General features: G+C 51.7%; 1 protein-coding gene across 7 annotated transcripts in view; it reads left to right on the forward strand.

Annotated features, from left to right (window-relative positions):
- NUMA1 (nuclear mitotic apparatus protein 1) overlaps window positions 1-13,750 on the forward strand; it is a 74,290-nt gene that overhangs the window by 51,122 nt on the left and 9,418 nt on the right. For 6 of the 7 annotated variants that reach the window (XM_063096015.1, XM_063096017.1, XM_063096016.1 and 3 more), the window contains exons 4-16: window positions 1,949-2,028; window positions 3,306-3,388; window positions 3,994-4,074; window positions 4,929-5,016; window positions 6,291-6,414; window positions 6,738-6,788; window positions 6,939-7,096; window positions 7,597-7,714; window positions 7,800-7,917; window positions 8,267-8,407; window positions 9,327-9,446; window positions 9,602-12,973; window positions 13,581-13,622. In XM_063096015.1, coding sequence (XP_062952085.1) covers window positions 1,949-2,028; window positions 3,306-3,388; window positions 3,994-4,074; window positions 4,929-5,016; window positions 6,291-6,414; window positions 6,738-6,788; window positions 6,939-7,096; window positions 7,597-7,714; window positions 7,800-7,917; window positions 8,267-8,407; window positions 9,327-9,446; window positions 9,602-12,973; window positions 13,581-13,622 — 4,576 coding nt within the window. The remainder of the gene's footprint in view (window positions 1-1,948; window positions 2,029-3,305; window positions 3,389-3,993; window positions 4,075-4,928; window positions 5,017-6,290; window positions 6,415-6,737; window positions 6,789-6,938; window positions 7,097-7,596; window positions 7,715-7,799; window positions 7,918-8,266; window positions 8,408-9,326; window positions 9,447-9,601; window positions 12,974-13,580; window positions 13,623-13,750) is intronic. The other variant, XM_063096019.1, reaches the window with a different exon arrangement.

Consider the following 13,750-nt stretch of genomic DNA (forward strand, 5'->3'; position numbering starts at 1 on the left):
CCCAGGTTAACCCTAACCTCCATCTCCATCTCAGATCCAGGACAATGCAGACCAACTTCTTTGGGAAAACAGACTTGGTTAATATGTTCTGGCTGTTGCATTTCTGATACTGCTACTTCTGCTAACCGAAATGAGAAGCCTAGTTCTCAGGGGAAGGCAGTGGAGGATGGCAAGGTTGGTGGATGGTTAGAAGCTGTGGGAATTAAACAGGGCTTGGTTCCTTGGCCCCTTGGCCTTCCTATGGGAAAATTCATTGGTGTCAACCCCTCTGACAAAGTTCCCTTTCTGTTCTTCTGTGGGTGAATAGCCTAAAGCAAAAAGTCTGTTCTATCTCTTTGGTAGCTGCAAGGTTTGAATAGCAAAGTTTAGTGGAGGCATTTTTCCAGAAAACCTAAAGTCCTGAATGACACTGGTCTTACTGACATTGACCTTTGCTTTTCCCAGTAAAAAGCATCCCATCCGTCAGCTGTCAACAGCCCATATGTACCATGCACCTGCTGCATTCCTAGCTTTCAGCTAGCACGCTCATAGTGAGCAGTTATGTTCGTGAATGCAGTAGGAATACCTGGGAAGGATGAGGGAGGCATAACCAGTAGTTTGGGATGGCTTCCTGACAAAGATGAGACCTGAATGCAATCTTAAGTGATGGGCTGGATTTCTTTAGGACTAGCATTTTCCAAAGCATGTTTCATTCAGCTTTACTTATACCAGGGGCTTTGTGGGGAAAAAAGAGGTTTTGTGGTCAAATAGGTTTAGAAAATAATGCATGTTATATTCTTTTCTTTAGAAAATGTTCATTTGGTTTAACCTAGCATCTCTTAAACGTTTAAATTGAGGACTCCCTTTTTATTTTTACTTAATGGAATATACTTAGGTAAATACTGCTGTACACTGAGGCAAGGAATCATGACATTCCAGATTGTGGGTGGGTATGGAAGATGGCTCATTTAGGAGTCAGTGATGAGGTCAGCATCGCCTCAAGACTTTGTAGGAGTCCCTCATCTCAGACTAGCTATCCAGAGTGCCTCTTGTGGGGACTTCACTTGGAAGATGGTTCTTGTGCTTTGCAGGATGTCTCTTGCACTGGAAGGTTCTAGGGCCTGTCTTGCCCTCCAGAAAGTTGGCTGAGACCATTTAGATTCTGAAGAACAGGGGGCCCTTTAATCAGTATCTCCAGCTTTGGCCTAGATAGAGAAGTAGCTTTTTAACCTGAAGTGTTACTTCACCTGTTCTGGATGTGATGAGATACTCACCTCTGAAAATGAAATCCCATTTAGAGCGCACAGGGGCCAGGTCCCTGGGCTGTGTAAGAGCTCCCCCTGCTGCCTGCCTGTTCTCGTTGTTCTCACACTTTGCTTGCCCTTCTAGTTAAACAAGCAAGCATGGGCAAGAGCCTCTAATCAAGAATGCTTGTCCCTTGGACATGCCTCTAGGAGGCTTTAGACATCTCAGCCTTCAGCCTTGTGTGGAAACTTTTCCCTGTCACCTTAGAGCCTTGTTTTCTTCCTGTTCTTTCAGTTCTTGGACCAGTTTTTCTCTTCCCATGATTCTCTCTCACTCTTACTCTAGCCACATTTTCCAGACTTCCTGACATTTTAGAGTTAAGCCGTTCCGGACGATTTCATCTAGCTTCCCATTCATCTGTGAAGCCACCAGCTCCTCTCAGCCCCCTTCTGACAGAGCTTTTACATATTTTCAAATAAGATGGCAGAGTGCCATCTTTTCCAGATTGTCCATGCCTCAAGTCCCCACTGCTCACCCAGCACACTGTTCCATCTGAGTAAATGGTGTCCTGATATCTTCTCACCTGCCTCCAGGATCTGGTCTGGTTCTGTCCCAGATCCAGCAGAGACTGAGCCCTGAAGGAAGGGGGAGGTAGTATGTAATGCAGTAGCAAGGAGGCCAAGGTCGTAAGTATTTTGGTCCTAATACTTGCTCTTTGTTCTAGCCACGGCACTGACGAGGGGCAGCAGATCCTGCAGCGGCCGGTGCCACAGAGACTGGACTTTGTATGCAGTTTTCTGCAGAGTAAGCTCCTTTCTTATCTAGCTGGAAGGAGCTGGCTACTTCAGCTCCTGGGACTTGGGAGTCCAGAAGAACCAGTTCATGGGTGTCTGGAGGAGAAAAGATTCCAGGCTCATTACTCTTTAGCACAGAGATGAATACAACTTGGTAAGAAGTGTATCCCTTCAGTCTCAGAGCCCGTCTCAGGGATCCATTCAGAGCCAAAAGGTCACTTTTCAGACTCATCACTTTGGGCTTCTGTTCCCCCACTTCAAGGAGGCAGAAGAGAGGGAAGGATCCATGTTACCCCCTTTTCCCTTGCAAGAAAAACAATTTTTCCTGGAAAATTTTGAATTAATTATTCAGGCAGTAGGTATGGAGCAGAGGCAGATTTAAGTTGAAATCTTGACCCTTCCCACTGCTTGTATGACCTTTCTGGACGGGTCCCCTGTCTGTATATGGAGATAATAATCACTGCTCTTCAGGTCAATGGGTGGATTAATGAGAACACATGCAGAGCTTCTAGCACAGTGCTTGTCAGCTCCCCTGCCCTGTCCAGCCTTGGACCACAAAGTCCTTGTCTTTGACAGGGGGTGCTACCTGCCATCTCCACCTCAAAAGAATTATAGGAAAGGTGAGAACATATGAGGGTACTTCAAAAAGTTTGTGGAAAAATGGGATTAAAAGATACTAGAAGGGGCTGGCTGGCTAGCTCACTTGGTTAGAGTGTAGTATTGATAACGCAAAGGTCCAGGCTTTGATCCCTATACTGGACAGCCAGCAATAAAAAAATAAATAAATAAAAATAAAAAAAGATAATGTAAATCTTTCCATGAACTTTTTGAAGACCCCTCATATTTAGATAAAGCAAGGTGTTAGGAATTGAGCCCAGACCCTCTGGCAGCATAAGCCAGGTGTCCCCAGTCATCCTACTCTGACTAAGCTGTAGGTTTCCTCTGTCACCTTAGTTGGAACAGGACTGTAGAGTGGTGTGGAACACCTAGGCTCTTCTCTGTGGTGCTAAGTGGGAGTTGGTGAGTGGGTGGGTGAGTGCAATGTCATGAGTTGTGTGAATTCCTAGCCTGCTGTCTTGACCCTGTAGTGTTGGGACCAACCCAGGATAGAACTGACTTCAGATGGAAAAGTGTAAGTCAGAGGAGAGAATAAGTCACAGGAATAAGCAGCCCTACAGCTCATAGCCCCAGAGACGGCGATTCTGCTTCTCAGGCTCGGGCATTCTGAGGATCCCAGGAATGGTTCCCAGGACATTCACCTTGTTTTCTACATTGTTGTCATTGCAGAAAACCGAAAACATCCCTCTTCTCCAGAATGCCTGGTGTCTGTGCAGAAGGTGATGGAGGGGTCAGAGCTGGAACTGGCCAAGGTACCCATGGAATACCAGACTGGGGCCTGGGTGGGAGGGTGGTACCTGAGGGGCCTGCAGGGCTCCTCTTAACCCAAGAGGAGGTGGTGAGTGCTTTATTTCTGGGGCTTTTGGAGGTTGGAGGTAGGACCAGGCAGCTACCTGTCTGAAGCAGAGGCTAATTCAGCCCAAGGATTCTAAAAGCCCACGATCTTATGATAAATAAGTTTACTAAACTATTATGGTGGGTCTCGATGGAGACCTGGCAGGAATCAGGTCTCACACAGCTATCAACATATTTTTCTTTTTAGCTCAGTCTGCTTCATTCCCTCCACTGTTTCTGGGTGCTGGTCTGTTGAAGGGTCCCTTTAAATTCACACCCAGGGTTCCATGAGTCCAGGGACTTAGCCATGCAGGAATACTGGCACCCGGTTTTTTTGCAGTGTGTATTGCGTCCTCAATAAAAAACAGCAAAGTTTTTCCTGGGGCTGTTAAGGATGGTGGCCTGGGACTGCTGAATTCTAGGAGTTTCAGAAGAGTCTCCAGAATAGTTCAGAGTCCCCAGAATGAGAGCACGGAGAAGAGAGATAGCCCTGCTGAGTGACTGCCTTCTGTTTGGCTTCTAGATGACCATGCTACTGTTATACCACTCTACCATGAGCTCCAAAAGTCCCAGGGACTGGGAACAATTTGAGTATAAGATTCAGGTAAGCCCTTGTGCCTTCACCCCACCTAGTGGGCCTAGCCTGTGCCTCACCTCACCCATCTGCTTTCCTTTAAACAGCATATCTGAGTATCATGCTTCTTAAAAATATGGTTGTAGTAATTACAGTCATTCATTATAGAAAATCTGGAAATTTTGTTTTGTTTTGTAGCTGGCTGGTATGGGGGTCCAAACCCATGACCTTGGTGTTACCAGCACCGTGCTATCCCAAGTGAGCTAATCAGCCAGCCCAGTAAAATCTGGAAAATATTGAAAAGCACAAAGAAATAACAATTGCCAATAATCTTATTCCCACAGATAACTACTAACTTTTTAAAGGATATACTTCCAAATCCTTTTTTATGTATATTTAACTGTACTGTGTATTTGGATAATACATCAAAGTTATTCTCTCTTCATGTATGTGTGTGTGTGTGTGTATTTTTTTTTTTTTTTTTTTTTTTTTTTAACACTAAACCATCACTCCTATCTCTTTCATCCTATCCCCTAGCAGGGTCATCCAAAAGAGGCCAACATATTGTACTGAAAGCTTTCTGACTTTATTACCTTCCTTGGCTGTTCACTTCTCTTGTGGTCAGGAGTGAAGTCCGTTAGGAACTCTGACTCTGGGTGCATCTTTAGGGAAGGCAGAAGGGCAGGGGGCGAGTGAGGGGAACATATCTCTAGTCACATGTTGGTGGCTGGGCCATGGGCTCAGGCTCTGAGAGGAAGCACAATCAAACAGGCCCCTGGGGCTCAGGAGCACCTGGGACTGGCCCTGCTGCGACAGCTCCCAGCAGCCATCCTTTCAGAGGCCTCTCGAATACCTAAGTGTCTTTTCCTCTCTCCGTGGCCCAGGCTGAGTTGGCTGTCATTCTTAAATTTGTGCTGGACCATGAGGATGGGCTAAACCTTAATGAGGACCTGGAGAATTTTTTGCAGAAAGGTGAGTAGGGACGCATTCCTGAGGATCCCCTCATCTCTGAACTGGGGACTGCTAGTATCCTGAATTGTTGAGAAATGCAGTAGAGGTTTGTTTCTGTCCCCAACACAAGGCACAGAGTTGGTGTCCAGGAAGAGTGTGTGTCATGGAGTGAGTTAATTTGCCATCATCTCAGATTCTACAGGGCTCCTCCTTACAGCCTGGCAGCAGTTAAGCAGGATATTTGTAAGTGATCAAGTCTGCTGTTAGGTTGTCCTTGATCACCCCCAGCCCCCATACACACATGTAGAAAAAATTTTTTTTAAATAATCACTACTCTAGGTTTAGAAGCTGAGAATACACAGTCCATTTTTTTAAAAAAAAGTTTTTCCCTCCATGAAGCTTATGTTCTAAGTGGGACGGCAGATACATAAACCAGTAAGTATGATAGGGAATCTAAGTACAGGAGGTATCGACTCTCTCGTCTGGCAGCACGATAGAGGAGGTGGGAGTTCTGCTGGTCTTCTGATGAAGAGGTCACTAGCGATGATGGGAAAGCAGGAAGCAGGTCTAGGCTAGTTCTCTTCTACCACTGAATTTGATGTTCCTCATACTCACGTTCCTCATGAGACCTTCAGATGGAGATGTTGGAAATGTGAGTCTAGAATACAGGACAGGGCTCTGGGCCAGAATATGGGTCTGCAAGTCAGTGTACGGATGGCCATGGAAGCCGTGGGCTTGGTGGGTGGAACACGGAGGCCCCATCAGACCTCTGGGGAGCTGGCAGTGTGGGTGGAGGAGGGAGAAGCAGATTAAGGAGACCAAGAACGAGAGTGGTTAGAGGTGGGAGCATCCTGTGAAAATGGTTATGGGAACCAAGGGAAGAGAAACTTTTGAGAAAAGGCATGTGGGCAGTGTAAGATTTCAGGACGGAAGAAATCCAAAAGGAGGTCAGTGGCTCTGACACAGGAGGTTGTTGATGGGGTTTGCAAGGAGCTCCTGCTCAGGGCTCCAAGCTGCCTCTGCGGTGTTGGCTGAGGGAACAGCCTGAGCACTTGGTAGTTTCTGAGCACAAAGGACACCCGTACTCCAGTGTGCCCTGCCCTTGATTTTGGTGAAGGACTGACCTCTGGATAACCCAGACACCAGGTTTCAGGTTCTGCCCAGTGCCTCCCTCCCACTAAGAAATTATATGTGTCTGCGGATTCACTCCCACTAAGGTGAATGCTCAGACTGCATAAAGGTGCACATCTTCTTTCTAACCTTTCTTGGTTTATTTGTCCACTTCTCACCCTCAGCTCCTGTCCCTTCCACCTGTTCCAGCAGCTTCTCTGAAGAGCTGTCCCCATCTAGCCCCCAGGCCAAGAGGGAGATTCGCTTCTTAGAGCTACAGAAGGTTGCCTCCTCTTCCAGTGGGAACAAGTATGTCCTAGGCTTGTGCTCCTGAACTGAGGCCTCAGCATCCATCCAGTCCTCACACTCCTGCATTCTAGAGGCTAAGCTGTTGACCAGCCTCTTACATCATCAGAGAGTACTTGGAGTGTCCTGCAGATCTGGGATTTCCTCACCTGACCCAGTACTAATTGGGGGAATTGGTTGGGATCTGTCCTGGGCAGAAGGCCTCTCTCAGAGGCTGTTTATGGAATACCCTTCTTCTTTGGATACTACAGTGCAGTTCCTTCTCTCAGTGTGTATCGGCAGAGGCAGGGAGAATACATCACTTTTTTTTTCCTCCTGACAAGCAGTCAAGGCATGGAGAAGGGAGATGAAAAGTCTTCTCAAGGTCACGTCATGAGGTGTGAGGTAGCACTGCAAATAGAACCCAAGTGCACGTGCCTCCCAGCTAGTGCTCACATCCATAGACCCCTGCTCTCCCATTCTGCTTTTGTTTGGTTGCTTCAGATCTTAGGCTCTTATCTTGGCATCCGGGTCATCTTCTTCCTCAGCTTCCTCTCAGGTTCTCCAGCCTCTCCCATGGGTGACATCCTGCAGACCCCACAATTCCAGATGAGAAGACTGAAGAAGCAGCTTGCAGATGAGAGAAATAATAGGGATGAGCTGGAGCTGGAGCTGGCTGAGAACCGCAAGCTCCTCACTGAGAAGGGTGGGTGCCTGGTGTACTGGAGATGTGTGTGAAGGGCAGCACTGGGGATTTCCATCCAGGAAAGCACTGGGCTTGCCTGAGGGATATCCCTTAGTCTCCCATGTTGTTCCTTCTGCTGGCCCTGGAGCTTAGGGCTCAGCCCTGGGCCTATGGTCAGGCCGGCCTCCTGGAAGCTAGGTTCCGTCCTTGTCCCGTCCTTGTCCCATCCTCCCTTTTCTTTTTTTCTTTTTTTCTTTTTTTTTTAAAAAGATGACCGATAAGGGGATCTCAACCCTTGGCTTGGTGTTGTCAGCACCATGCTCAGCCAGTGAGCAAACCGGCCATCCCTATATAGGATCTGAACCCATGGCCTTGGTGTTATCAGCAACGCACTCTACCGAGTGAGCCACAGGCCGGCCTATCCTCCCTTTTCTTAATCAGATACCACATGCCTCCTCCACCCCTCTCTCCTCCCCATAGTTCTGTGCTGACTCTCCTCCCCTCCTCCCCTACCCCTGCAGACGCGCAGATAGCCATGATGCAGCAGCGCATTGACCGCCTAGCTCTGCTGAATGAGAAGCAGGCAGCCAGCCCAGTGGAGCCCCAGGAGCTCGAGGAGCTGCGTGACAAGAATGAGAGGTAGAGCTCCCCCTGCCTTCCCGCCCAGCCCCTCCCTGCGCCCAGTGAGGGGCCATCCCCTGCTTACTGCGCCCCTTCCTCACAGCCTCACTGTGCGCCTGCATGAAACTCTGAAGCAGTGCCAGGACCTGAAGACAGAGAAGAGCCAGATGGATCGCAAGATTAACCAACTTTCTGAGGAGAATGGAGACCTTTCCTTTAAGGTAGTGGGGGGGGGGGGGCTGCTCTATGCATGGAGGCCCCTCAGGGCTGAGGTGGTCTGGAAAGCTCATCAAGAGAGGGTTGAGAACAATGTCCCAGCACCTGTCTCTCCAGGACCTGCATACTTTGTCCCTGTCCTTGTCCCGTAATTGGCTGCTGCCAGGGTACTAGGTTGTGGCCCTAAATTTTGATGTGTAGTACTGAATTTAAAGGCATGATTAGTTGTGATTAGTTTGGGGAGGGTTGGAAGGGTTGGAAGGCGGCATCTGGTCCTGGGGTTCAGGGAGCAGATAGCGGTGGTGGTGCCAGTTTTGACCCTGGGTGATGGGGATTCCCGCTTGTCTGTCTCAGCTGCGGGAATTTGCCAGTCACCTGCAGCAGCTACAGAGCGCCCTCAACGAACTGACAGAGGAGCACAGCAAGGCCACCCGGGAGTGGGTGGAGAAGCAGGCCTGTCTGGACAAGGAGCTCAGCACAGCCCTGCAGGATAAGGTAGTGCTCTGCTGGGAGTCAGGGCCCAGCCTGACCACACATGCAGGCTAAGCTCAGTTCACCCATCTACTCTGCTGGGCCTTCGGGAATTAGGCTGTCTCCGCTACAAGATTTAATAGAGCTGTAATGGAAGGAGTGTGGGCTCTAGTCCAGTTCACCTTTGAATCCTCTCTCTGCTATTTGCAAGGTGTGGGATCTTGGAGAAGTTAATCTCTCTCTTTCTAAGCATCCTTTTCCTATAGCGGGAAAAATAATGAGTACCTGCCTGTATATAAAGCACTTAACACGTTGTGTGGTATAAAGTAAACTCTCAATGAATTAGTTACTATTATTATTATTGCTATTAGTAAGAACTCAACTCTGCCACCTATTAACTGTGTAGTCCTTGGGCAAGGCACTCAGCATCTGGGCTTTAGGTTTTTGTTCTGTAAAAGAGGGATAGTAATAGCCACTTCCCAGATTTATTTGTAGGTGGTTTGGAAATTCAGAGATGTGCCCAGCACGTTGCCTGGCCTCTTGATGCTTAGTGAACATCAGCAGGGAAGCAGGCTTGGGGCCAGGGCTGCTGCTGCCACTGCTGGTATTGATGCCCGGGGACTATTTTTAAGCTGGTGCTTGTTTGGATAATCTGGGAGTCAAGACTTATCTGAGGAAGGGTGTATGGTAAGGAAATTTAAAGCAAACTCAGCAGCCTTGGAGAAGCAAGCAATTCATATTATGACTTAATTCAGCACTAGAACTAAGGCTAGAAAGTGAGGGCCCTCACAGTCCCATGTCTATGGTTTCTCAGAGATTTTTTCTAGGCCAGGGCAAAGGGAGATCTTTCTTGGTAACAAGATGGTAGGGTCATGTGTTTTGTTGATGTTCGTGAGGGCCTGTTCCACCCCTCTGTTCACATGGCTCTCTTGTTTACTCCCAGAAATGCCTTGAAGAGAAGAATGAAATCCTTCAGGGAAAACTTTCACAGCTGGAAGAACATTTGGCCCAGCTGCAGGAGAACCCACTCCAGAAGGGCGAGGTGCTGGGTGACGTCTTGCAGGTAGGAATACACAGGAGCAGCCAGGAAGAGCCGTGTGCTGGGGTTGGTGTGGACCCATGTTGGGCATGTTCGGTTTCCTGTTGCTCGTCGGTTCCTAGTTGGGGCATGGTGACTGAGGAGTCATGCTCATCCCCATTTGTCTTTGTACCCCCCAGCTGGAAACCCTGAAGCAAGAGGCAGCCTCTCTTGCTGCAGACAACACCCAGCTCCACGCCAGGGTGGAGACTCTGGAGACTGAGCGAGGCCAGCAGGAAGCCAAGCTGCTTGTCGAGCGGGGCCACTTTGAAGAAGAAAAGCAGCAGCTGGCTAGCCTGATTGCCGACCTGCAGAGCTCCATCTCCAACCTGAGTCAGGCCAAGGAAGAGCTGGAGCAGGCCTCCCAGGCTCAGGAGGCCCAATTGACTGCTCAGGTGGTCTCCCTCACCTCTGAGCTCACCACACTCAATGCCACCCTTCAGCAGCAGGATGAAGAACTGGCCAGCCTGAAGCAACAGGCCAAAAAGGAGCAGGCCCAGTTAGCACAGACCCTTCAACAGCAAGAACAGGCCTCCCGGGGCCTCTGCCACCAGGTGGAGCAGCTGAGCAGCAGCCTGAAGCAGAAGGAGCAGCAGTTGCAGGAGGCAGCCAAGGAGCAGGAGGCAACTAGGGGGGACCACGCCCAACAACTGGCCACTGCTGCTGAGGAGCGAGAGGCCTCCTTAAGGGAGCGGGATGCGGCTCTCCAGCAGTTGGAGGCATTGAAGAAGGAGAAGGCTGCCGAGCTAGAGATACTGCAACAGCAACTTCAGGCTGCTAGTGAATCCCAAGACAGCGCCCAAACCTTAGCAGCACAGGCCCAACGGGAGAAGGCAGAGCTGAGCCGACAGGTGGAGGAACTCCATGCCCGCATTGAGTCAGCCCATCGGGAGCAGTGTGAGGCCCAGGCCCAGGTGGCAGAGCTAGAGGCCCAGCTGAGGTCTGAGCAGCAAAAAGCAACTGAAAGAGAAAGGGTGGTCCAGGAGAAGGGCCAGCTCCAGGAGCAGCTCCAGGCCCTTGAGGAGTCCTTGAAGATCACAAAGGGCAGCATTGAAGAGGAGAAGCGCAAGGCCTCAGATGCCCTGGAAGAGCAGCAGCGTTGTATCTCTGAGCTGGAGGCAGAGACCCGAAGCCTGGTGGAACAGCATAAGCAGGAACGGAAGGAGCTAGAAGAAGAGAAGGCTGGGCGCAAGAGGCTTGAGACCCGATTACAGCAGCTTGGAGAGGCCCATCAGGCTGAGACTGAAGCCCTGCGGCAGAAGCTGGCAGAGGCCACAGTCTCCCAGCACAGGGCTGAGAGTGAGCGTGATCAGCTCGTCAAGGAGGTAGCTACCTGGCGTGAGCGGTATGAGGATAGCCAGCAAGAGGAGGCTCAGTATGGTGCCATGTTCCAGGAACAGCTGATGACACTGAAGGAGGAATGTGAGAAGGCCCGCCAGGAGCTGCAGGAGGCAAAGGAGAAGGTGGCAGGGATCGAGGCCCACAGCGAGCTCCAGATAAGCCGGCAGCAGAATGAGCTAGCTCAGCTCCATGCCAGCCTGGCTAGAGCTCTCCAGCAGGTCCAGGAGAAGGAGGTCAGGGCCCAGAAGCTTGCAGATGACCTCTCCACTCTGCAGGAGAAGATGGCAGCCACCAGCAAGGAGGTGGCCCGCCTAGAGGCCTTGGTGCGCAAGGCAGGTGAGCAGCAGGAAACAGCCTCCCGAGAGCTACTCAGGGAGCCCCCAGGGGCAGGAGACAGAGAATCAGAGTGGCTGGAGGAGCAGCAGGGTCGCCAGATCTGCAGCACACAGGCAGCACTGCAGGCCATGGAGCGTGAGGCAGAGCAAATGGGCAGTGAGCTGGAGAGGCTGCGGGCTGCACTGATGGAGAGCCAGGGACAGCAGCAGGAAGAACGCGGGCAGCAGGAGAGGGAGGTGGCACGGCTGACCCAGGAGCGGGGCCGGGCCCAAGCTGATCTGGCCCTGGAGAAGGCAGCCAAGGCCGAGCTTGAGATGCGACTGCAGAACGCCCTCAACGAGCAGCGTGTGGAGTTTGCTACCCTGCAAGAGGCACTGGCCCGTGCCCTGACGGAAAAGGAAGGCAAAGAGCAGGAGCTGGCCAAGCTTCGTGGTCAGGAAGCAGCACTGAGGACAGAGCTGGAGGAACTTCAGCAAATCCTGGAGCAACTGAAGGAACAGCTGGCTAAGAAAGACAAGGAACACCAACAGTCTTTAAGGAAGGCCAGTGGGGAAGATGGTTCTGGAAAGAAAGAGTCGACAGGCCTTGAGCTGGAGGCACTGCGGGCAGAGGTGAGCAAGCTGGAGCAGCAGTGCCAGCAGCAGCAGGCACAAGTGGAGAGCCTGGAGCACAGCCTCAAAGCCGAGCAGGCCTGCAGGGCTAAGCAGGACGGTGCTCTGGAGACTCTGCGGGGCCAGTTGGAAGAGAAAGCCCAGGAGCTGGGGCACAGTCAGGGCACCTTAGCCTCAGCCCAAAGGGAGTTGGCCACCCTCCGCACCAAGACTCAAGACCATAGCAAGGCTGAAGATGAGTGGAAGGCCCAGGTGGCCCGGGGCCAGCAGGAGGCTGAGAGAAAAAGCAGCCTCATCAGCAGCTTGGAGGAGGAGGTGTCCATCCTGAACCGCCAGGTCCTGGAGAAGGAGGGGGAGAGCAAGGAGTTGAAGCGGCTGGTTATAGCTGAGTCGGAGAAGAGCCAGAAGCTGGAAGAGAGGCTGCGCCTGCTCCAGGCAGAGACAGCCAGCAATAGTGCCAGGGCTGCCGAGCGCAGCTCCGCTCTGCGGGAAGAGGTGCAGAGCCTCCGGGAGGAGGCAGAGAAACAGCGGGTGGCTTCAGAGAACCTGCGGCAGGAGCTGGCCTCGCAGGCAGAGCGAGCAGAGGAGCTGGGCCAAGAATTGAAGGCTTGGCAGGAGAAGTTCTTCCAGAAGGAACAGGCCCTCTCTGCCCTGCAGCTCGAGCACACCAGCACGCAGGCTCTGGTGAGTGAGCTGCTTCCCGCTAAGCACCTCTGCCAGCAGCTGCAGGCTGAGCAGGCAGCTGCTGAGAAGCGTCACCGTGAGGAACTGGAGCAGAGTAAGCAGGCAGCTGGTGGGCTGCGGGCAGAGCTGATGAGGGCCCAACGGGAGCTTGGGGAGCTGGCGCCCCTGCGGCAGAAGGTGGCAGAGCAGGAGCGAGCCACCCAACAGCTGCGGGCAGAGAAGGCCAGCTATGCGGAGCAGCTGAGCATGCTGAAGAAGGCTCACGGCCTGCTGGCAGAGGAGAACCGGGGGCTGGGTGAGCGGGCCAACCTTGGCCGGCAGTATCTGGAAGTGGAGCTGGACCAGGCCCGGGAGAAATACGTCCAAGAGTTGGCAGCTGTACGTGCTGACGCTGAGACCCGTCTGGCTGAGATGCAACGGGAAGCACAGAGCACTGCCCGGGAGCTGGAGGTGATGACTGCCAAGTATGAGGGTGCCAAGGTCAAGGTCCTGGAGGAAAGGCAGCGGTTCCAGGAGGAGAGGCAGAAGCTCACTGCCCAGGTAAGGTTTGCCCAGCTCAACCATGTCCCTAGAGATGTACACCTGAGAGAGCAGGGACATTGTCCTTCTGCATTCCAGGGCTTTGGGCTCCCACACTGCAGTATCTTGCCTTCTCTTTCACTGGGTAGCTGGGACAGTTCAAGTCTATTGCCCTGTTGTCCTCGAGAAATATCAATGGCCTTCTCTTGCCTGAAGGCTCTGTCCCTGGAGAGTCCAGTTGTGGACTTGCAGCCCACCAGCCCCTTCCAGAGGCATAACTGCACTGAGGCTCCAAGAGCTGCTGGGGTTTAGACTAAACCTAACTGGCTTTTTTTTTTTTTTTTTTTTGTCTTTTTCGTGACCGGCACTCAGCCAGTGAGTGCACTGGCCATTCCTATATAGGATCCGAACCCGCGGCAGGAGCGTCGCTGCGCTCCCAGTGCTGCACTTTCTCGAGTGCGCCACGGGCTTGCCACGGGCTTGGCCCCTAACTGGCATTTTTTAACTTACTAGAAGTCTAGTTTCTTGGGGAAGTGTCAGAGCCTCAATGAGATCAGCCTGGCTGTGGGGCTGGCGCCTTTCTGGCCCCCTTCTCACTCTGTCTCCATTGCTCCTCCCCCAAACACAGGTGGAGCAGCTAGAGGTATTTCAGAGAGACCAGACTAAGCAGGTAATGCCTGGGGTCCTTGCTAAATGCTGGCTGCTTAAGCGGTGACCAGTCTCGGTGCATGACCCCAGCTGCAGCTTGCCTCCTCCAGCTCCCGTTGTGAACTGTTTGTGAAGGGGGCAGGGTCAAGC

Source organism: Cynocephalus volans, chromosome 4, assembly GCF_027409185.1.
Source record: "Cynocephalus volans isolate mCynVol1 chromosome 4, mCynVol1.pri, whole genome shotgun sequence".
Taxonomy (NCBI): Eukaryota; Metazoa; Chordata; class Mammalia; order Dermoptera; family Cynocephalidae; genus Cynocephalus; species Cynocephalus volans.